The following is a 24,929-nucleotide window of genomic DNA, read 5'->3' as shown; positions in this document are numbered from 1 at the left end:
GGGCTCCACTACTTCTTCTAAACTGAGATGCTTCGAGCGAACAACAGCTGGCAAGTCCACCGAACGCTAAGACCAAGAGAATTTTGTCTGGCAACAATTGGCATAGAGGAAGAGAAGACGGCCATAAACTTCTCGAAGAGTATCGCCCGTGGAATGGTGAGGAAATGGAGCGGGGGAGTGTAGGGAGGAGAACCAAGTTAATTGTCTCTCCTGCGTATCTGGGCCAGAACCATCGGGCCTGTCACCAGTGTTGCAGGGGGAAGAGATTACTGACTGCAGCAGTACAGGGCACCTCACTGATGGGGGTGAGTCTGACTTAAATAGCAGTTTGAATGGGAAGACAGGACACTTAGCGGGAACTGAGCTTGTGAGTAGTAAGACGGTTAACTCCCTCTTCATCGACCCACGCCCGCTAGCTGTGCCTATACCCCGGCTAGCCAGACTGCCAACGCTTCCTACCCTCAGCCTAGAAAGATTTCCTCACCGGGTAGGGACCAGGATAAAGTACAGACCTTTGCTCTGCTCACCGCTTAGTCCCATCCTTGCGGTGCCTGCTGAGAAACGGCCCTTGCCTGTGGCTATGTCAGCTGGACTGTGTGCTCCTACCAGCCTTGCTCGCTGAACTCTCTGCTTCCTCTTCTGTGCCGCCGACCATCACCTCTGCCTCACCATGTGCATGGATCTGGAGGTCGCATGCCGAAGAACCAGAGAATTCATCGTTGCAAGGAGAAAGTGCATCGCTCATTTGCGGAACCAGACCGGAGACATCTCGCGCTGACGAGGCGCCGACGTGGGTCCTTCCAACCGCCTACCCCCAGCGCACAGAGACTGATAAGTTAACCTGTTACATTCTATTGCATTTGATTATCCCCCTATCCTCCAATCACATTCCTTACCCCCTGCTTGTACCATTACTGTTCTTATACCTAAAGAACCTGTTAACCATTGTTCTGCCTCCTGTGTGTCACTGCATCCTATGCACCTGCTAGCATCCTACACTGGCGCTGGACCCAGGCAGGGTAATTCCCTGCTGAGATTGTTATCTTAGGAATTTTACAGAGTTTGGAATCCGTTGTTCTAAATGTGGACAAACCCATGAAAGCTAGTGACCTGCTTCCTAAGATACTTAAAAAGACAGGTGACAACCCTTGTCTCCAGAAATGTAGTGTGCTCAAGCTTCATCAACATCCTTTTCCCTACCAAATGCTGTGTTTATTTTTATGCAATGTCTTTTATCAAGTGTGAAGACTAGTGTTGAGCATTCCGATACCGCAAGTATCGGGTATCGGCCGATACTTGCGGTATCGGAATTCCGATACTGAGATCTGATACTTTTGTGGTATTGGGTATTGGTATCGGATCCATAGGGATGTGTAAAATAAAGAATTAAAATAAAAAATATTGATATATTCACCTCTCCGGCGGCCCCTGGACATCACGCTGGTCACCGGCAGGCTTCTTTGTTTAAAATGCGCACGTTTAGGACCTGCGAATGACGTCCCGGCTTCTGATTGGTCGCGTGCCGCCCATGTGACCGCCACGCGACCAATCAGAAGCCGTGACGTCATTCGCAGGTCCTAAATTCCTAGAATTAGGAGTTTAGTGAATGAGAATGACGTCACGGCTTCTGATTGGTCGCGTGCCGCTCATGTGACCGCCACGCGACCAATCAGAAGCCGCGACGTCATTCTCATTCACTAAACTCCTATTTCTAGGAATTTAGGACCTGCGAATGACGTCACGGCTTCTGATTGGTCGCGTGGCGGTCACATGGGCGGCACGCGACCAATCAGAAGCCGGGACGTCATTCGCAGGTCCTAAACGCGCGCATTTTAAACAAAGAAGCCTGCCGGTGACCAGCGTGATGTCCAGGGGCCGCCGGAGAGGTGAATATATCAATATTTTTTATTTTAATTCTTTATTTTACACATTAATATGGATCCCAGGGCCTGAAGGAGAGTTTCCTCTCCTTCAGACCCTGGGAACCATCAGGATACATTCCGATACTTGGTGTCCCATTGACTTGTATTGGTATCGGATATCGGTATCGGCGATATCCAATATTTTTCGGGTATCAGCCGATACTATCCGATACCGATACTTTCAAGTATCGGACGGTATCGCTCAACACTAGTGAAGACGTATCTAATGAATTCCACATTTCTTTTTTCTGTACTTGTCCCCAAAAATAGAATTTGTCATCTTTCCAGACTAGCGGCATAGCATAGTCTGCAAATGTCTGGGTCAAAGCCTTGTTTTCCGCTTGTTTACCTGTGAACTATTGGTGATGAAACTTAAAAATAAAGTAATAGATTTTATTCAGTCCTGAACTTGAACTATCCAGTAAACTTTTGCTTGTTAAAATGAACTGTGTGTCCCCTGAGTTAGGTGTGGCGGCTCTGGAAGATGGAGGCCTGAAGAAAGCAGAGGCCTGCGGCCTACAAGTGAGTGTGATGCACCCCACACCTGGTAGCACATTGGGACTGAGACACAATGTCTTGTAAAGTGCCAGGGCGTTATGGGACAGCAGCTCGTCCACACCTACCGCCCACTGTCACTTTACAAAACATTTAACAGTTGGACATGTGTTTTCAAAAGTTTAGAGACAGTCACTTCAAATTCACCTGAAAAGGTTAGAGTGCATTTTAGAATGATCCTGAAATTTGTCCTGAAAGCCAAATATCCCCTAACTTTTTGCGTGTAGTATATATAAAAAATATAGTTTGTTGCATTATTGTTTTTTTTTCAGTGGACACTTATTTAATTTCTGGAAAGCTCCCCCAGTATCTCTCCATTTCTCCTTTTCTCAATATAAAAAACCATACCACTTTGCAATTTACTTGTTTTTCAAAATACTCTCTGCTCAAGAATGCAGAGATTTTTTTCTTTCTTTTTTTCCTTACCATTAGGTTATTTTCCACCTCTGCAAATCAGCTGATCTTCTAGGCAAGGAGCACAGTGATTACAAGCTCTCTGCTAGAGAGATTGTAAGTATTGTTTTCAAGCGACTAAACAAAATTACAAGTTAAGGTACCTTCACACTAAACGATATCGCTAGCGATCCGTGACGTTGCAGCGTCCTCGCTAGCGATATCGTTCAGTTTGACACACAGAGCGGTCAGAATCCTGCTGTGATGTCGTTGGTCGGGGCTAGAAGGCCAGAACTTTATTTGGTCGCTGGCTCTCCCGCTGACATCGCTGAATCGGCGTGTGTGACACCGATTCAGCGAAGTCTTCGCTGGTAACCAGGGTAAACATCGGGTTACTAAGCGCAGGGCCGCGCTTAGTAACCCGATGTTTACCCTGGTTACCATCCTAAAAGTAGAAAAAACAAACGCTTCATACTTAACTTCCGCTGTCTGTCCCCGGCGCTCTGCTTTCCTGCACTCACTGCGAGCACAGTGGCCGGAAAGCACAGCGGTGACGTCACCGCTCTGCTTTCCGGCCGCTGTGCTCACAGCCAGTACAGAGAAGCAGAGCGCCGGGGACAGACAGCGGAAGGTAAGTATGAAGCGTTTGTTTTTTTTACTTTTAGGATGGTAACCAGGGTAAACATCGGGTTACAAAGCGCGGCCCTGCGCTTAGTAACCCGATGTTTACCCTGGTTACCGGCATCGTTGGTCGCTGGAGAGCTGTCTGTGTGACAGCTCTCCAGCGACCAAACAGCGACGCTGCAGCGATCCGGATCGTTGTCTGGATCGCTGCAGCGTCGTTTAGTGTGAAGGTACCTTTAGAGGAGAGGAGCTATTTGAGAGCACTATGCAGCCTTTGTTATCTCAGTTGCTTCCATTGCAAATGAAGCAGTCAAGATGAATTAGTCATCAGATGTAGAGCATTGCATAGCAGAGACCTTAATGAAAAAAACTTACTTCATCATAATGAGCGCTTTGTAATCTTGATTGCTGCCTATGCAGAGTGCAGCACCAATTAAAACTCATTTCAACTTCTGTGCTTTGAAAGGGAAATGTGGCACCGACATAGATGCAAAACAGCCCCTGGCTGTTGTAGTCATCCAGAGTGGCTAAACATAGGCACACACTCACTGCATATAAAAACAAAAAGTTTTTCTCAGCTCACCCTTGATTAGCTCTCGATGGACTTGAGGAGAAGCACGGAAACACGTCTCTGCCTGACGTCGAAGTAATCACTTGTGAAGAAAAAGGAAATCTAGCTTCATCCAGTAAAATCAAAGAAAAACTTTATTTGTATTCCATGTGTAAAACAAAATGCTGCTAGGACATATTGGACTAGTTCAAGAAAGGGTGATGGTGACTACTAATGACTTTCCTTTTTCTTCACAAGTGAATACACAGTGCATGTGGAGTGCCCCCAGTAGGGCAGTGGGGTACTCGGAGCCGGACCCTTCGGTTCTCAAGGAGGATGTCACGGTGGCTGACCCGGTCCGTGGCCCTAGGGGCGTCCGTTGAAAAATTGGGGGGAAAGGTCTGTAAAGGGATAATGTTCGTGACGCCACCTGTGGTATTCGGGCACGGTGACCGACGTTGCTTAGGGGTCCGCTGGGGTGATGTTATGGCAGCTGGATGGTATACCTTCCGACAGGTAAAGTATATTCCCAGGGCTTCCCAGAGGCGTAGATGGTGAATGATGTAAGGCGAAGGAATAACGAGGACACAAGGTTGCAGTCTCTTTACCTTTACTGAAGGCTTCAGCGTCCACAGTCCAGAGCACCAGATCACAGGGTAGGCAGAGTCCAGCTGGTCTGAAGGCAAATCCAGAGTCCCCCTTATCCAGGTGGAAATCAGTAACCTTCCTCTAGCGCCTGAGTGTTGTAGTCCCTCCCTGCTGAGCTTCTCGGTGACGTCCTCACAACTGATGTTGGTGTTCTAGATGTTATGTCTTTTTCTCTCTGTCCCCCTGATGGTAAGGATAGGACAAACCCATATGACTGATGGCCTGAGGCTTTTTACAGGGACTCTAGCACGCCCCAGCCCCCACAAGTTGCCACCGTGCCTCCTGGGTATGGGTCGGGCAACTAATATGGAACTAGCTGTCCTGCCAGTCTCTGAAGCAAGGCTTGGAGACGATTGCTCCCTCGGTGTTCTCGCTACCAGCTTCTGCTCCTCAGAAGGAGGCAGCCTTTTACAGTGCAGAACTCCCTCTGGTTTCCTCTCGTTTCGCTATGACTTTGTTTCTCACTCTCAGCAACGCAATTCCCTTTGTGTCCTTTCTTAGGATGCTGCCGCACGTGGGGCAGGCGCAGCTCTGTAACCTTCTGGCTAGGCCTCTGACAGGATCCCACCCCTGTCAGGGACCTCTCTGTCTGCAGCTGTTTGATGTTCCTCCTTTTCCCTGTCTGCGTGAGAGGTGCTGCCTGGGTGAAGCCCAGTCAGCTTCTGACTCGGTCGATGCCCAGTTGTCTTCTCACTAACTTCCTATCCAAGCCACCAGTTTTATCTAATTGTGAGGAGTGCCCTACTAGATAGGAGCATAGCTGCCCCTGGTGGACTGGAGTGAGAAGTGTGTTGTGTGGTTTGTGATACATGGTAAAGTGATCTCCTTTATTGTCATCAGACGTAACATCACTCCCCCTGGTGGAAGAATGACATTACTGCAACAACCAGGACCCTGGGGCGCTGCACATGCCTGCAACAAAATGTGGCATAGGGGGCGGGGGCAAAATTTCACACCCCCCTAGTATCTAAACCTTGAGTCAACCACCCTTTTCACCCCTTCCCCCACATACGCACACATGCCGAATCGGCAAGAGAAAATAATCGCAGATCTGCACTGCCCCATAGTATGAGAAACTAGGAACAAAAATAGTGCAATAGGGTCTTAACTGTTAACAAAACAAGGTGCAGGAAAAATCAATCCGCTCAACTGATAAAGTGTCACCTAAGCAACAAGTTTAGCAAATATCAGCTGCTGCAAGACATGGGTCCATAAGGATAGAGTAGCATGAAATACAGGTAGAGTGTTAATGGATGCGCAGGTGATGAATATTGACGGATAGTCGGTAAACTTTTAAAAGCTTTATTGAACAGGTTTCATGTCAACGCGTTTCGAAGTTAGCACAGGACCTCTTCATCTGGACAAAACCTGTATTATATAGATATACTAGCGTTGCCTGGGCATAGTAAATATCTGTGGTTAGTTATAGCACCTCACTTCTCTTATTTTCCCATCACGCCTCTCATTTTCCCCATCACATCTTTCATTTTCCCTCTCACATCTCTCATTTTCTCCCTCACACCTCTCATTTTCCCCCACACTCCTCTTATTTTCCCCCTTACTCCTCTCATTCCCCCTAACACTTGTCATTTCGACCTCACATCTGTCATTTTCCGATCACTCCACTATTTTCCCTCACTCCTCTCATTTTGCACTCACACCTCTCATTTTCACATCAGTATATACATGTTTGTCATCTCCCTTGTATATAGTATACACCTGTATGTCATCTCCTGTATATAGTATATACCTGTATGTCATCTCCCCTGTATATAGTATATACCTGCTGTGTGTCATCTCCCCTGTATATATATATATACCTGTATGTCATCTCCTCCTATATATAGTATATACCTGTATGTTATCTCCTCCTGTATATAGTATATACCTGTGTCATCTCCCCTGTATATAGTATATATCTGTGTGTCATCTCCTCCTGTATATAGTATATACCTATATGTCATCTCCTCCTGTATATAGTATATACCTGTAGGTCATCTGCTCCTGTATATAGTATATACCTGTGTGTCATCTCTCCTGTATATAGTATATACCTGTGTGTTATCTCCCCTGTACATAGCATATATCTGTATGTCATTTCCTCCTGTATTAGAACTCGTTCACACGTTATTTGGTCAATATTTTTACCTCAGTATTTGTAAGCTAAATTGGCAGCCTGATAAATCCCCAGCCAACAGGAAGCCCTCCTCCCTGGCAGTATATATTAGCTCACACATGACTGACAGCTGCCGGATTTCCTATATGGTACATTTGTTGCTCTTGTAGTTTGTCTGCTTATTAATCAGATTTTTATTTTTGAAGGATAATACCAGACTTGTGTGTGTTTTAGGGCGAGTTTCGTGTGTCAAGTTGTGTGTGTTGAGTTGAGTGTGGCGACATGCATGTAGCGACTTTTGTGAGATGAGTTTTGTGTGGCGACATGCGTGTAGCAACTTTTTGTGTGTCGAGTTGGGTGTTTCTACACAAACCGACATTATGAGTGCTGATTAGAGAGCGTCAGATTTTGTAGATGCGCACCTCATTGACCAGGGGAACTGTAACTCACATACAATTGTCAACGTATCCATACAAATCTTTGAAAAACAAGAGAGGAACAGCAGAACACAAAGTTTAAAAAAACAGTCTGGTCTAAATTCCCCCTAGTATTTAATGGACAAAATGTTAGCAATTTACCTCGGTAGGATCCAGGTTCGGTTTGCTGAAATACACGTGCATCAATGCCAAAACACAATATGTGAATCCTAATCGTTGGAGAACCCCTGGTATTCGTGCCCAACTCCAAGACACTGCAGGAACAATAAAGTGTAGAGCTGAACTACAGGACTATTGTCATTCTTAAGGTAACCAGAGAAGTTTATTCATATTGCAACTCCACAGAATCATTAAAGAGCTAGATCATGTGCTTAACATACAGTACATTACTGTGGCATTTCATTATAGTAATAAAGCATATTAACTAGTGTTGAGCGATACCTTCCGAATCCAGAAGTATCGGTATCGGATTGGATCGGCCGATATCCAAAAAATATCGGATATCGCCGATACCGATACCCGATACCAATGCAAGTCAATGGGACACAAATATCGGAACGTAAAAAAACCCTTTCTGTCCTTCTACAGTATATCCTGTTCCGGAGGGGGGAAGAGTGTGGGTGATGCATGGGCGGATACTGTGTGTGCCTGTGTGGGCGGGCGGGGTCTGTGCGGGCCTTTCAGGGATCTGTATGTGCCTGCCGGGGCTCTGTGCGGGCCTACCGGGGCTCTGCGGGCTGCCGGGGCTGTAGGCGGGCCTGCCAGGGCTGTATGCAACCTGCTGGGGCTCTATGCGGGCTGCCCGGGCTCTATGCGGCCAGCTTGGGCTCTGTGCGTGCCTGCTACACTGACAGTGATTGACACATTAGCCAATGATGGGACAGTAGTAGTCCCATCATCCGGATAATGTGTTGAATGAAAAAAAAAACAACAAAAAAAAACACATACATACTCCATGCAGTTTTTGGTGCAGGTTTTGATGCTGATTTTTGGTGCGTTTTTTTATGCTGTTTTTAGTGCAGTTTTTGATGCAGGTTTTTAGTGCAGTTTTGATGCAGTTTTTGTAAATAAATAAATAAACGGAAAATGTGCATGATTTGAATGGAAACATGCATGAAAAAACGGATTCGGAGGCCAGATTCATCATTTCACATCTCAGTTTCATCCGTTTCTTGCTGGATCCATCAATGTGCGTTTTTTCGCAGGACAGAAAACCGTTCCTCTGTATGTGTTTTCCGTCCGGCGGAAACAGCTTTTTTGACTGATCCTGCAAAAAACGGATGAAACATATGGCCATCAGGCGCAATCCGGCACTAATACAACTCTATGAGAAAAAAACAGTTCCGGCGGAAAAAAAAACGACCCTGCAACGACACGTCGCGTCCATCATGCAACGGATCCGTCGTGTTTTGGCGGACCGTCGGCACGAAAAAACGTTCAAGTGAACCTTTTTTTTGGCCGTCACGCCCGCCATTTTCTACCGAGCATGCGCGGATGAAACTCCGCCTCCTCCCCCCGGACTTCAGAATTTGCAGCGGATGCGTTGAAAAACTGCATCCGTTGCCCACTTCGTGCACAAATTTCACATAGTGCGTTGGTACGTCGGCCTGACGCATAGCGACGGACCCGTACCGACGCAAGAGTGAAAGCGGCCTTAATGAGGGTTTAATTTGAAAAAAAAAAAAACGGCGTGGGCTGCCACGCAATTTTCTGCGCCAGAGGGGGAAAGCCGACGGCCGGGGGCCAATATTTGTAGCCTGCTATGAATATCAGCCCGCAGTTGTCTGCGCAGCCTTTACTGGCTATTAAAATGACGTGGGGTCCCCCTATATACTATAGCCAGAAAGACTACGCAGACAGCTGCGGGCTGATATTCATGGTTTAGAGAGGGGCCTTTGAAATTCCAGTCCGCAGCCGCCCAGAAATGGCGCATCTGTAAGATGCGCCAATTCCGGCACTTAGCCCCTCTCTTCCCACTCCCGTGTAGCGGTGGGATATGGGGAATAAGGGGTTAATGTCACCTTGCTATTGTAAGGTGGCATTAAGCCGGGTTAATAACGGAGAGGCGTCAATAAGACGCCTATCCATTATTAATCCAATAGTAATAAAGGGTTAATAAAACACACACACATTAGGAAAAAAGTATTTTAATATTCTTCATTTAACCATACTTACCATACTTCAGCGCCTGCAAAAAACGTAAAATAATAAAACGTGTACTACCTGTCCGCCGTATTCCAATTAATAACGAGTGTCCCATGACGATCTCCCCTATAGAACAGTGACATCGGGTGATGTCACTGCTCTATAGGACCCTCAGTGACACACTGACAGGAGACAATGGCTTAGGACCTTAGGACAAAATCTCACTTTATTGCAATTGCTGCGTGGGAAAATTTCTCATCCAGCAATGCCAAAAGTGAGACTAGGGACTATTTTTTTTTACAGCGGCGGAGGAATACCTTCCTCCCGTCATTGTGTTCCTGGAGCCCCTAGAGAGCGGTCGCAACAGCTGATGCTGCCGTTCTCCACGGGAGATCGTTGTGGGACACTCGTGGATTTCTGCGGACAGGGAGTAGATTGGTTGTTTGTTATTTTAATCTTTTTTACAGATGACACTGGCTTCGGGGATCAAAATGACAAGTAATGGTGAGTATGTAATCTATGTTTAATGTACTGTATATCTATATGTATGTATTGTATGTAATGTATGAATGTACTGTATGGAGTATGTATGGAGTATGCATGGAGTATGTATGTGGTTTGTTTGTTTTTTCATTCAACACATTAGCCGGATGATGGGACTACTACTGTCCCATCATTGGCTAATGTGTCAATCACTATCAGTGTAGCAGGCAGTGTAGCAGGCATCGTCCGATGGGACTTGTGGTCCCATCGGACGATGCCTGCACACACACACAGAGCCCCAGCTGGCCGCATAGCTGGCCGCATAGAGTCTGGGCAGCCCGCATAGTGCCCCAGCAGCCCACATACAGCCCCGGCAGGCCCGCATACAGCCCCGGCAGGCCCGCATACAGCCCCGCATAGAGCCCCGGCAGGCCGCATACAGCCCCCGCATGCCCGCATAGAGCCCCGGCAGGCCCACATACAGCCCCCAGCAGCCCGCATAGAGCAGAAGACACGCACAGACCCCCCACGGTCACGCACAGACCCTGTCCACACACACACGCAGTCTCTGCCCACGCACCGCCCACACTCCATTATAGTGCATCATTGCACTATAGGAACTTCCGATTCCGGTATCCGATATCGCAAAAGTATCGGAACTCGGTATCGGAATTCCGATACAGTGAATATCGTCCGATACCCAATATTTGCAGTATCGGAATGCTCAACACTAATATTAACATATACAGTATAAGATATTTGTAGCATGACCTGAAGAATAATATGCATTTACAGAATACTAAAAACCTCTCTACGTCACTCTTGTTACAAAATGGGTTAATCTGTCTGTTACTGGTATTCTTACGTAATCCCAGACCCACAGTATAGGATTTGTGTCATGCTTTTAAGATACTGTACATTACATTAAAGAGCAATGGTCATCATTACGGGCAGAGAGGATTCTAGATTAATCAAAGTGCTCTCTAGCACCTTGCTGTTTAATAACAGTGAGAGTATTCCCTTTAGTGCTGCCATTAATGGATTACTGTGCTCTCTTTTAATTCATTCCTTTCATGTTCCAGGATCCTCTTTATGTCTATGGCCTATACATTGCCTCGTGCAAGCTATTGCCTCATGTAACAATCTTCAGGGAGCTGCACATTCAATTAATCAATGGAAGGTGACAGGCAAACATATCAGGAGAAATCTTTCCCTAGTAAGTGTAAAAGTAACAGATATATTTGGCTTCCTTTACTATGGGATCACAAATGCTTATTCTTCTTTGTGCTCACATGTTTTACATGTACTTTACTATGAAAAAGGGTTTTTTCTCAATATAACAAAGCCACTTTGCAATTTATGACCTCTAGCGATGAAATTGTATCTGGTTCATTTGACAGAACCAGATCCAGCAGATTACCTCTCCTGGTCGGTTCATCTACCAGCTGGGAGAGCTAATTGTCCTAAATTAGGCCGGTGTCACACTAGCGAGTTTTGCGGACGTATGAGAGGTGCAGAAAATACGGATTGCACACGTTACAATGATTCTCTATGGCCCTGCTCCTATCTGCCGTATTTTACTGATCCGTATTATACGGTCTTCTACGGCCGTAGAAAATCGCAGCATGCTGCGTTTGTCAGCGTATTGCACAAAAAATACGCCAATGAAAGTCTATGGGGGCCAGAAAATTATGGATTACACATGGACCAGCAGTGTGACTTGCGAGAAATACGCAGCGGTGTTCTATAGAAACGCCGGTAATTCAGCGCGGTGTACAGTAAAATCACACTGACAGGTTAGAATAGAATAGCTAAGATAAATGTCATAGAATAGGGGTATATATATATATATATATATATATATATATATATATATATATATATATAGTACAGACCAAAAGTTTGGACACACCTTCTCATTTAAAGATTTTTCTATATTTTCATGACTATGAAAATTGTAAATTCACACTGAAGGCATCAAAACTATGAATTAACAAATGTGGAATTATATACTTAACAAAAAAGTGTGAAACAACTGAAAATATGTCTTATACAGGTCCATCTCAAAAAATTAGCATATAGTGTTAAATTTCATTATTTACCATAATGTAATGATTACAATTAAACTTTCATATATTATAGATTCATTATCCACCAACTGAAATTTGTCAGGTCTTTTATTGTTTTAATACTGATGATTTTGGCATACAACTCCTGATAACCCAAAAAACCTGTCTCAATAAATTAGCATATCAAGAAAAGGTTCTCTAAACGACCTATTACCCTTATCTTCTGAATCAACTAATTAACTCTAAACACATGCAAAAGATACCTGAGGCTTTTATAAACTCCCTGCCTGGTTCATTACTCAAAACCCCCATCATGGGTAAGACTAGCGACCTGACAGATGTCAAGAAGGCCATCATTGACACCCTCAAGCAAGAGGGTAAGACCCAGAAAGAAATTTCTCAACAAATAGGCTGTTCCCAGAGTGCTGTATCAAGGCACCTCAATGGTAAGTCTGTTGGAAGGAAACAATGTGGCAGAAAACGCTGTACAACGAGAAGAGGAGACCGGACCCTGAGGAAGATTGTGGAGAAGGACCGATTCCAGACCTTGGGGAACCTGAGGAAGCAGTGGACTGAGTCTGGTGTGGAAACATCCAGAGCCACCGTGCACAGGCGTGTGCAGGAAATGGGCTACAGGTGCCGCATTCCCCAGGTAAAGCCACTTTTGAACCATAAACAGCGGCAGAGGCGCCTGACCTGGGCTACAGAGAAGCAGCACTGGACTGTTGCTAAGTGGTCCCAAGTACTTTTTTCTGATGAAAGCAAATTTTGCATGTCATTCGGAAATCAAGGTGCCAGAGTCTGGAGGAAGACTGGGGAGAAGGAAATGCCAAAATGCCTGAAGTCCAGTGTCAAGTACCCACAGTCAGTGATGGTGTGGGGTGCCATGTCAGCTGCTGGTGTTGGTCCACTGTGTTTCATCAAGGGCAGGGTCAATGCAGCTAGCTATCAGGAGATTTTGGAGCACTTCATGTTTCCATCGGCTGAAATGCTTTATGGAGATGAAGATTTCATTTTTCAGCACGACCTGGCACCTGCTCACAGTGCCAAAACCACTGGTAAATGGTTTACTGACCATGGTATTACTGTGCTCAACTGGCCTGCCAACTCTCCTGACCTGAACCCCATAGAGAATCTGTGGGATATTGTGAAGAGAAAGTTGAGAGACGCAAGACCCAACACTCTGGATGAGCTTAAGGCCGCTATTGAAGCATCCTGGGCCTCCATAACATCTCAGCAGTGTCACAGGCTGATTGCCTCCATGCCACGCCGCATTGAAGCAGTCATTTCTGCCAAAGGATTCCCGACCAAGTATTGAGTGCATAACTGAACATTATTATTTGTTGTTTTTTTTGTTTGTTATTAAAAAACACTTTTATTTGATTGGATGGGTGAAATATGCTAATTTATTGAGACAGGTTTTTTGGGTTATCAGGAGTTGTATGCCAAAATCATCAGTATTAAAACAATAAAAGACCTGACAAATTTCAGTTGGTGGATAATGAATCTATAATATATGAAAGTTTAATTGTAATCATTACATTATGGTAAATAATGAAATTTAACACTATATGCTAATTTTTTGAGAAGGACCTGTATTCCAGGTTCTTCAAAGTAGCCACCTTTTGCTTTGATGACTGCTTTGCACACTCTTGGCATTCTCTTGATGAGCTTCAAGAGGTAGTCACCGGGAATGGTTTTCACTTCACAGGTGTGCCCTGTCAGGTTTAATAAGTGGGATTTCTTGCCTATAAATGGGTTTGGGACCATCAGTTGTGTTGTGCAGAAGTCTGGTGGATACACAGCTGATAGTCCTACTGAATAGACTGTTAGAATTTGTTTTATGGCAAGAAAAAATCAGCTAAGTAAAGAAAAACGAGTGGCCATCATTACTTTAAGAAATGACATTATATATATATGTGTGTCTCACTGACATATATACAGTTAGGGCCAGAAATATTTGGACAGTGACACAATTTTCGCGAGTTGGGCTCTGCATGCCACCACATTGGATTTGAAATGAAACCTCTACAACAGAATTCAAGTGCAGATTGTAACGTTTAATTTGAAGGGTTGAACAAAAATATCTGATAGAAAATGTAGGAATTGTACACATTTCTTTACAAACACTCCACATTTTAGGAGGTCAAAAGTAATTGGACAAATAAACATAACCCAAACAAAATATTTTTATTTTCAATATTTTGTTGCAAATCCTTTGGAGGCAATCACTGCCTTAAGTCTGGAACCCATGGACATCACCAAACGCTGGGTTTCCTCCTTCTTAATGATTTGCCAGGCCTTTACAGCCGCAACCTTCAGGTCTTGCTTGTTTGTGGCATGATCGCAGCATTCCAGCGGCATAGAAAAGCATCGCACAGGGAGGGGGCTCCCTGCGTGCTTCCCTGAGACGCTCGGAGCAACGCGATGTGATCGTGTTGCTCCGAGGGTGTCCTACCTCCCCCTTCATCCAGGCCCGGATCCAGAGCAGGCACTGGGAAGCCTCCCTGCAGTGCCTGTGTGATAGCTGATCTGACACAGTGCACTGCAAGGTGTCAGATCAGTGATCTGTCACTATAATGTGATGTCCCCCCTGGGGCAATGTAAAAAAGTAAAACAAATAACATTTACATGTGTAAAAAAAAAAAATTCCTAAATAAAGAAAAAAAAATATTGTTCCAATAAATACATTTCTTTATCTAAATAAAAAAAACAATAAAATACACATATTTAGTATCGCCGTGTCCGTAATGACCCGACCTATAAAACTGTCCCACTAGTTAGCCCCTTGAGTGAACAGCGTAAAAAAAAAACGAGGCAAAAAACGACCCTTTATTATCATTCCTCCAAACAAAAAGAGGAATAACACGCGATCAAAAGGACAGAAAAAATAAACATGGGTACTGCTGAAAACTTCATCTTGTCCCGCAAAAAATGAGCCGACATACAGCATCATCAACGAAAAAATTAAAAAGTTATAGTCCTCAGAATAAAGCGATGCAAAAAAATATTTTTTATATAAAATAGTTTTTATCGTATAAAAGCGCTAAAACATAAAAAAAAAGATATAAATGAGGTATCACTGTAATCGCTCTGACCCGAAGAATAAAACTGCTTTATCATCAGCTTTACCAAACGTAGAACAGTATAAGCGCCCCCCCAAAAGGAATTCATTAATAGCTGTTTTTTGTTCATTCTACCTCACAAAAATTGGAATAAAAAGCGATCAAAAAATGTCACATGCCCGAAAATGGTACCAATATAAATGTAAACTCGTCCAGCAAAAAACAAGACCTAACATGACTCTGTGGACCAAAATATAGAAAAATTATAGCCATCAAAGTGTGTGACGGTTGCCAATCATAAAAATCCCCTAAAAAACCTGCTCTAAAAGTAAATAAAACCCCCCTTCATCACTCCCTTAGTAAGGAAAAAAAAATACAATTTAAAAAATGTACTTCTTTCCATTTTCCCATTAGGGTTATGGTTGGGGCTAAAGTTAGGGTTAGGGTTGGGGCTTAAGCTAGGGTTAGGGCTACAGTTAGGGTTGGTGTTAGAGTTGGGTTTAGGGTTAGGGTTGGGGTTGGGGTTAGGGTTGGGGCTAAAGTTAGGGTTGGGGATAAAGTTAGGGTTGGGGCTAAAGTTAGGGTTTGGATTACATTTACGGTTGGGATTAGGGTTAGGGGTGTGTTTGGGTTAGGGTTTCAGTTAGAATTGGGGGGTTTCCAATGATTAGTCACATCAGGGGCTCTCCAAACGCGACATGGTGTCCGATCTCAATTCCAGCCAATTCTGCGTTAAAAAAGTAAAACAGTGCTCCTTCCTTTCCGAGCTCTCCCGTGTGCCCAAACAGGGGTTTACCTCAACATATGGGATATCAGCGCACTCAGGACAAATTGGACAACAATTTCTCCTGTTACCCTTGGGAAAATATAAAACTGGGGGCTAAAAAATAATATTTGTGGAAAAAAAATGATTTTATTTTCACCGCTCTGCGTTATAAACTGTAGTGGAAAACTTGGGGGTTCAAAGTGCTTACAACACATCTAGATAAGTTCCTTGGGGGGGTCTAGTTTCCAATATGGGGTCACTTGTGGGGAGTTTCTACTGTTTAGGTACATCAGGGGCTATGCAAGCACAATGCGACGCCTGCAGACCATTCCATCTAAGTCTGCATTCCAAACGGAGCTCTTCCCCTTCCGAGCTCTGCCATGTGCCCAAACGGTGGTTCCCCCCCACATATGGGGTATCAGAGTACTCAGGACAAATTGGAAAACAACTTTTGGGGTCCAATTTCTCCTCTTACTCTTGGGAAAATACAAAACTGGGGGCTAAAATATAATTTTTGTGGAAAAAAAAAAGATTTTTTATTTTCACGGCTCTGCGTTATAAACTGTAGTGAAACACTTGGAGGTTCAAAGCTTTCGCAGCACATCTAGCTAAGTTCCTTAGGGGGTGTTCTTTCCAAAATGGTGTCACTTGTGGGGGATTTCAATGTTTAGGCACATCAGGGGCTCTCCAAACGCGACATGGCGTCCCATCTCAATTCCAGTCAATTTTGCATTGAAAAGTCAAACGGCGCTCCTTCCCTTTCGAGCTCTGCCATGCGCCCAAACAGTGGTAAAATAAAACAAATTGTAGCTGAAGTAAATTTTTTGTGAAAAAAAAAAGTTAAATGTTCATTAGTTTTTAAACATTTCAAAAATTCCTGTGAAACACCTGAAGGATTAATAAACTTCTTGAATGTGGTTTTGAGCACCTTGAGATGTGCAATTTTTAGAATGGTGTCACACTTGGGTATTTTCTATCATGTAGACCCCTCAAAGTGACTTCAAATGTAATGTGGTTCCCCAAAAAATGGTTTTGTAAAAATGAGAAATTGCTGGTCAACTTTTAACCCTTATAACTCCCGAATAAAAAAACATTTTGGTTCCAAAATTGTGCTGATGTAAAGTAGACATGTGGGAAATGTTACTTATTAAGTAATTTGTGTGACATATCTCTGTGATTTAAGGGCATAAAAATTTTCAAAATTTTTGATAAATTTCCATTTTTTTCACAAATAAACGCAGGTAATATCAAAGAAACTTTACCACTATCACGAAGTACAATATGTCACGAGAAAACAATGTCAGAATCATCAGGATCCGTTGAAGCGTTCTAGAGTTGTAACCTCATAAAGGGATAGGGGTCAGAATTGTAAAAATTGGCCCGGTCATTAATGTGCAAACCACCCTTGGGATTTAAGGGGTTAACTATCCAGACATTCAATGTCACATTGTGATTCCAGCAACTAAATAGGAAAGGGTTCTAAGGGCTCCTTTCCACTTGCGAGAAACACGTCCGTGTCTCGCATGTGAAAACCAAGCTCTGGCGCCGGCACTTGGGAGCGGAGCGTGCAGCTCCATGTGTTGCTGTGCGGCTGCACGCTCTGCTCTGGAGTGCCGGCGCCAGAGCTTGGTTTTCAAATGAGAGACACGGACGTGTTTCTTGCAAACGGAAACGAGCCCTTACAGTTAGAGCAGTCAGACTGTGGAATACTCTACAACAAGAGGTAGTAATGGCTGACACTATGAGGGTATGTGCACACGTATCCCGGAGGACTGCGGATTTTTCCGCAGCTGATTTTGAAAAACCACGGTTTTTACTGTGGATTTATCGCGGTTTCTACTGCGGTTTCTACTGTGGGTTTACACCTGCAGTTTTCTATTGGAGCAGGTGTAAACCCACAGCGGAATCCGCAGAAAGAATTGACATGCTTCCGCGCATTTTTTTCTGCAGCACGTGCACTGCGGTTTTCATTTCCCATAGGTTTACATTGTACTGTAAACTCATTATAAACCACTGCGTACCCGCAGTTGCGGAAATGCTGTGGATCCGCAGCAAAATCCGCAGCATGAGCACATGGCCTGACAGCTTTTAACCCCTTACCAACATCTGGCGTAATAGTAGGCCGATGTCAGTATCCCTCCCTTTGATATTTTTCCCAGGACATGTCAGCTGTTTTGAACAGCTGAAATGTGCCCACAATAGCCACGAGTGGAAACGCGATCCACCCGCGGCTATTAACTAATTAAATACCGCTGACCGCGGCATTTAACTGGTGCTTCCGGCAATTGCGCCTGAAATACGCACACCGGTGACCTACGTCACGTGATCGTGGGTCACCGGTGTGTTGGCATGACAACCTGAGGTCTCCTGGAGACCTTTATGGTTGTCAGTGCCAGATTGCTGTGAGCAACACCCAGTGGTCGGTGCTCATAGCAAGTCAGAAATTCTACTACATAGAGGCGATCTGACCATCGCCACTGTGTAGCAGAACCGATCGGCTACTTTTTTTTTTTAAGTTTTTTTAAAAATATTAAAAAAAAGTTCAAATCACCCCCCTTTCACCCCATTCAAAATAAAAACATAAAAATAAAATCAAACCTACACATGTTTTGTATCGCCTTGTTCAGAATCGCCCGCTCTATCAATAAAAAAAGGATTAACCTGATTGCTAAATTACTTTTTTTGGTCGCCGTAACATTGCATTAAAATGCAATAACGGGCAATCAAAAGATTGTATCTGCACCAAAATAGTATCATTAAAAATGTCAGCCCGGCACTCAAAAAATAAGCCCTCACCTAAACCAAGATCACAAAAAATGGAGGTGCTACGGCTATCGGGAACTGGCACAATTTTTTTTTTCACAACTTAGATAAAAAAGAACCTAGACATGTTTGGTGTTTCTGAACTTGTAATGACCTGGAGAATCATAATGGAAGGTCAGTTTTAGTATTTAGTGAACCTAGTAAAAAAGCCAAACAAAAAGCAAGTGTGAGATTGCACTTTTTTTTTCAATTTCACCGCACTTGGATTTTTATTTCTGTTTTCTAGTACAGTACATGGTAAAACCAATAAGTCGTTCGAAAGTACAACTCGCCCTGCAAAAAACAAGCCCTCACATGGCCATATTGACTGAAAAATAAAAAAAAGTTATGGCTCTGGGAAAAAGGGGAGAGGAAAACGCAAAACCAAAAAAAGCTCTGGGGGTTAAGGGGTTAAAAAAAGGGCTGTATGATTCCCTCAATACATATAACATTGCGGGTTACAGTCAATTTAGTTACAAAATGAACAATTGGTGGAGAAAGGTTGAACTTGATGGACCTATGATTTTTACAGCCTATGTATCCATGTAACTATGTAACATAACTCTCTGATTTAAGGGCATAAAAATTAAGTTTGAAAATTGCACAATTTTCAAAGTTTTTGCCAAATTTCAGCTTTTTTCACAAATAAATAGTGATGAGCGCGTGTGCTCATTGCTCGGGTTTTTCCGAGCATGCTCGGGTGACCGCCGAGTATTTGTTAGTGTTCAGAGATTTAGTTCATCAAGGCAGCTTAATGATTTACAGCTATTAGCCAGGCTGAGTACATGTGGGGGTTGCCTGGTTGCTAGGTAATCCCAACATGTAATCAAGCTGGCTAATAGCTGTAAATCATGCTGCTGAGCTGAGGCGATGAAAACTTAATCTCCGAGTAGTCATAAATACTCGGAGACCACACGAGCGTGCTCTTGAAAACCCGAGCACACAAGTATTATCAAACAAATTTTACCACTATAATGAAGTGCAATATGTCACTAGAAAACTCTTTCAGAATCAGTGGGATCCATTGAAGCACTCCAGATTTATTATCTCATAAATTGGCAGTGGTCAGAATTAGAGATAAGCCAATATTTCAATGTTTGGTTCAAATTATGATCGACGAATTTGTGCTGATTTATTCATTGAATATTTGCTGATTTATTAGTTGAATATTCACCCAACATAACCAAACGCCATTACAATCAATGGGAGGCAAAAACAAAGGCATACACAACACTTTAAAACGGGTCCAAAAGCTGCTAAAACACATCAAATGAGGGGCACACACCAGGAAAGTGGCCTCAATTCACCCACAGTACAAATTGCAGCATGGCACTACAGCAATCAGCCATGTATGAGGTATTGGGGTCTGGGCCAGCATTTACAGCTTTGAATTGAACAACAGGTTAAGACGAAGTGGGTGAGAGATAGGTGTAGGCCTGCTGTGCTGGGAGCCCTGATACCACATTCAACAGCTCAACCTGCTTTCATGCTCAGCCACATTGAGGTGGCATGAATATAAGCTTCATAGACTACTATTGTCAGAAAAATCTAAGGATAGTAACACGGGTAGTTGACTCAAAGACAGAGGAGGCCTGTCGAACTCGAAGGGCCTACTGCTACAGGCAACACACATGAAGGCAACCCTACCAGCAGTAAACACATTTACAAAAATTAGTGGCAGACATCAACAAAGTGGCATTAATTGCAGTAGAGTAGAACTAGTATAGTGGGGACTGACACCTCTTCCAGTTCAGCCAGCTCAGCAGAAGGAGACTGTAACAGGCAAAGTGGTGGAACCACTGTGCCGTATCCCTTAGAAAGTCTGCAGTGGCATAACTAGGTGGACTACCAAATCCCAATTTGGATAAGTGGCAGCAGGCAAAAACTGCAACCCAAAGGTTGACAAGGAGGTAGCACCAGGTGCTACTCCAGGGCTGACCTACAGAAGGTGGCAGTTAACCCCCTACACTGGGTTTGCTGCTACGGCCCGAAGGAGGGATGAAGAATGCAGGTAGGCACAATAGGGGCACTGGAACCACTGGTGCAGATGGAACTGGCTGAGGAACGGAAAAGCACTGGCAGGTGTGGGCTGGACCGGGTGTTAGTCAGACTAGCTACATCAGCTAGTCGGGGACATCACCTGTTCCCTGAAAAATTCTATGTCTGCCAGGGTGCATTTCAACACTGACACCTGGATGAGTGATCATGGACAGGGGAGTTACATCTCGATGACTGGGCACTGGGTGACTCTGGTGGCTGTGGAGACAGTCGGGGATGCTACATATGTCTTGCAGGTATCACGCTACATGGGGGTGAGACAGAGAGACGAGGTGAACCCAAAAGTGGACCCTCTGGGTCGTGGTTCCCAGAGTCCCCAAGGGCGAGCAAACCTGATGGATGCACCCCCTATACAGGGAGTGTTAGAAGCAGGCCCAAGGAGGATGGAACCACAACTGCCAGAGCCAAAGGGACGACTGGGTGAAGCAGCAGAACAGGAACATTAAGGATGACGAGGCTGAGAGCTGAAAAGAAAAAATACAAATATTAGGAGAAGGCTGAACCAGGAGTCAGAAGGAAGCGGGGGAACAAAGGAAACCAGAGGAACCAGAAAGCACGGAAGGAACGGAGCACAGGGAACTATCCAAAGGATTGGCCCGAATACAATGCTGGAACAAGCAGAACCGCTACAACGAAGATACACAGGCGCTTACCTGAGGAAGCACCGAACAGAAATACCCAGTGGGTGCCGCCATATTGGAGGCGGAGCCACCGGGTCACAACCTCCCAAAAAGCTGAGCGGCGGAGGAGACCCTACGGCGCATGCGCAGACCGCCGACGCGCCGAGAAGCAGAGAAGCCGGGCCGAAAAGAAGAAGGAGGGACGTTGGGAGGGCGCCGGCCGGACAGGTGAGTATCGACGATCGTGACAGTACCCCCTTTCTTACTCCCCCTCTTTTTAGAGCTGGAAAGAAACCTCTTCAAAATATGGGGTGCATTGATGTTTTCTCGAGGTTCCCATGATCTCTCCTCAGGACCAAATCCCTTCCAGTCAATTAGAAATAACGTTCGATCCTTAACCATCTTTTGGGCTAAAGTATCCCTCACTTCGAATTGATCGTCGGAAGAGGAGAAAGATGGAACAAAAGATGAAGATGAGTGAAAACGATTAAATACTGCAGGTTTAAGAAGCGAGACATGAAAGGCATTAGGAACACGCAAAGAAGCAGGTAATTTTAACTTATATGCCACATCATTGATTCGGTTAGAAATTTCAAAAGGACCAATGTAGCGAGGACCTAGTTTATGAGAAGGGATTTTTAGCCTAATGCACCGAGAGGAGAGCCAAACTTTATCCCCCGGTTGATATGGAGGGGCATCAAGACATCTCTTATCTGCATACCTTTTCATACGATCACTAGCCTTTAAAAGCGACTCCTTAGTCTCTTGCCAAATTTTGGAGAACTCCAGGGACAGAGAATCAGCCGCCGGTACGCCTGAAGTGCAGGAAATGGGAAAAGGAATGCCAGGGTGTTGCCCAAAGACCACAAAGAATGGAGACTTAGAAGAAGATTCACTAGGATGATTATTATAGGCAAATTCAGCCCATGGAAGCAAGGGAACCCAATCATCTTGATGAGCATTGGAGAAATGTCGTAAATACGACGTGAGAATTTGATTGACATGCTCCACTTGGCCATTAGACTGAGGATGATAAGCGGAGGAGAAATCTAGAGTCACCTTCATTAAACCACACAGAGCTCTCCAAAACCGAGTGGTGAACTGGACTCCTCGATCCGAAACGATATGAAGAGGGAAGCCGTGAAGGCGGAAGATATGAAAGATGAAGATCTTCGCCAACTCGGGAGCAGATGGCAATCCAGATAAGGGTATGAAGTGGGCCATTTTGGAAAATCGATCTACTACCACCAGAATAATGGAGCAATTAGAGAAGCGAGGGAGATCCGTGATAAAGTCCATGGCAATATGACTCCAAGGACTAGAAGGTACTGGAAGCGGATGTAAGAGTCCGAAAGGTAATTGCCGAGGAACCTTGTTCTTAGCACAAGAGGAACACGAAGCAATGAAATCCAAGACATCTTGACGAAAGGACGGCCACCAATAGTGATGTGCTACAAGAGAAAGTGTCTTCTTAGCTCCCGCGTGTCCGGCAAATTTGGAGGAGTGACCCCACAGCAGAACTCTCCTTCTGTCCTCGCTTGCCACAAAGGTCTTCCCAGGAGGCGGAGAAATTACATCCAAAGGAGCAATGGAATGATCCTAGCAGGATCAATAATATGTTCAGGACTCTCCACTTCATCCAAAGGTTGAAAGGACCGTGAGAGAGCATCAGCTCTGACATTTTTGTCACCATAACAGAAATGGAGTTCAAAATCAAAACGTCCAAAAAACAGGGACCATCTGGCTTGACAAGGATTTAGTCTTTGGGCAGATTGCACATAGGCTAGGTTCTTATGGTCCGTAAAGATAGTGAAGGGATGAACAGCCCCCTCGAGGAGAGAACGCCACTCCTCTAAGGCCAACTTAATGGCTAACAGTTCCTTGTCTCCGATGGAGTAATTACGTTCCGAAGAGGAGAATGACTTGGAGAAGAAACCACACGTGACGATACGTCCAGAAGCTGACCTTTGTAAGAGGACTGCTCCGACTCCCATGGATGATGCAACCACTTCAAGAACAAAGGGTCTGTTGGCATCTGGACGATGAAGCACCGGGGCTACAGCAAAGCTCTGTTTCAATGTTAGAAATGCATTTTGTGCCTCCGAGGACCAGTTGTTGGAATCAACTCCTTTGCGAGTGAGAGCTGAGATGGGCTTGGTTAATGAAGAAAAATGTGGAATGAATTGCCTATAGTAATTGGCGAAGTCGAGGAAACATTGAATGGCTTTAACTCCTACAGGCTGTGGCCAATCCAGAACTGCAGACACCTTGGCTGGATCCATCTTTAGACCGGCATCAGAAACAATATATCCCAGGAAAGGTACACTTGACTGTTCGAAAACACATTTTTCAATCTTGGCAAAAAGATGATTCTCACGGAGGCGCTGTAAAACAAGATGGACGTCACGTCAATGGGTGGAGAGATTCGGAGAGAAGATGAGTATGTCGTCTAGATAAACTACGACACTAACATATAGGCAATCTCTGAAGACGTCATTTACGAATTCTTGGAATACAGCAGGACCGTTACAGAGACCGAAAGGCATAACCAAGTACTCATAATGGCCGTCACGGGTGTTAAATGCGGTCTTCCATTCATCTCCTGCACGAATTCGAACCAAGTTGTAAGTACCACGGAGATCAGCTTAGTGAACACTCGTGCTCCTCTTAAACGGTCAAAGAGCTCTGAGATTAATGGTAATGGATATTTGTTCTTCACCGTTATGTTGTTCAAACCTCTATAGTCTATACATGGAGGAAGAGAGCCGTCTTTTTTCTTGACAAAAAAGAAACCGGCTCCTGCTGGAGAAGAGGATTTCCGAATGAAACCTTTGGCAAGGTTCTCCTGAACGTACTCCGACATGGCTTGAGTCTCTGCAGATGAGAGGGGGTAGATTCTTCCTCGTGGAGGCATGGTACCAGGAACCAGGTTTATTGGACAGTCATAGGACCGATGTGGAGGAAGATTCTCCGCTTCTTTTTTATTGAAGACATCAGAAAAGGAAGAGTAGGCAGAAGGCAGACCAGGAAGAGCAAGGGAAGAGCAAGAGTCACCCACAGGACGTACCGACAACAGACACCAAGCCCGACAAAAATCCCCCCAATGAAGAATATTGCCATTATGCCAATCTAACGCGGGCTCGTGTGTCCGCATCCATGGTAAGTCTAAAAGCACAGGATGTGAAATATTGGCTAAAACGTAAAACGCAATTTTCTCCTTGTGTAAAACCCCTACTTGAAGTTCTACTACCTGTGTGACCTGGGTTACAGTCTCTTGCAAGGGCTTGCCGTCCACCGAAGCAAGAAAAAGAGGATTTTCTAAGGTCCTAATGGGACAGAAAATCTAACAACCTCCTCTAGTCTGATAAAATTCCCAGCTGCACCCGAGTCAATATAAGCAAGCAAAGAATAGCATTTACCAGAGACATGAAGTAGGACAGAAAGTGTAAGGGGTAGAGAGGTATCACATGCACCTAGGGAGGCCTCTCTTACCTGACCTAGGCGGAGGAGTTTTCCGGACGATCAGGACAAGCACGGAGGAGATGGGAAGCACTGCCACAGTAGAAACAAAGACCTTGGGTGCATCTCTCCTGGCGCCATTGCTCAGACATCTTGAGCCGGTCAACTTGCATCAGCTCAGGCGCCGGTACGGTGGTAGATACTCTGGGTCTAGAAC

The 24,929-nt window shown here is 44.7% G+C and overlaps 1 protein-coding gene across 2 annotated transcripts in view; it reads right to left on the bottom strand.

Moving 5' to 3' along the window:
- The window catches only part of LOC138665532 (heparan-alpha-glucosaminide N-acetyltransferase-like), a 1,558,440-nt gene that overhangs the window by 711,756 nt on the left and 821,755 nt on the right, over positions 1-24,929 (bottom strand). For both annotated transcript variants that reach the window (XM_069753108.1, XM_069753109.1), the window contains exon 11: positions 7,387-7,499. In XM_069753108.1, coding sequence (XP_069609209.1) covers positions 7,387-7,499 — 113 coding nt within the window. The remainder of the gene's footprint in view (positions 1-7,386; positions 7,500-24,929) is intronic.

Source organism: Ranitomeya imitator, chromosome 2 (assembly GCF_032444005.1).
Source record: "Ranitomeya imitator isolate aRanImi1 chromosome 2, aRanImi1.pri, whole genome shotgun sequence".
NCBI lineage: Eukaryota > Metazoa > Chordata > Amphibia > Anura > Dendrobatidae > Ranitomeya > Ranitomeya imitator.
This window is presented reverse-complemented; position numbering and strand designations above follow the sequence as displayed.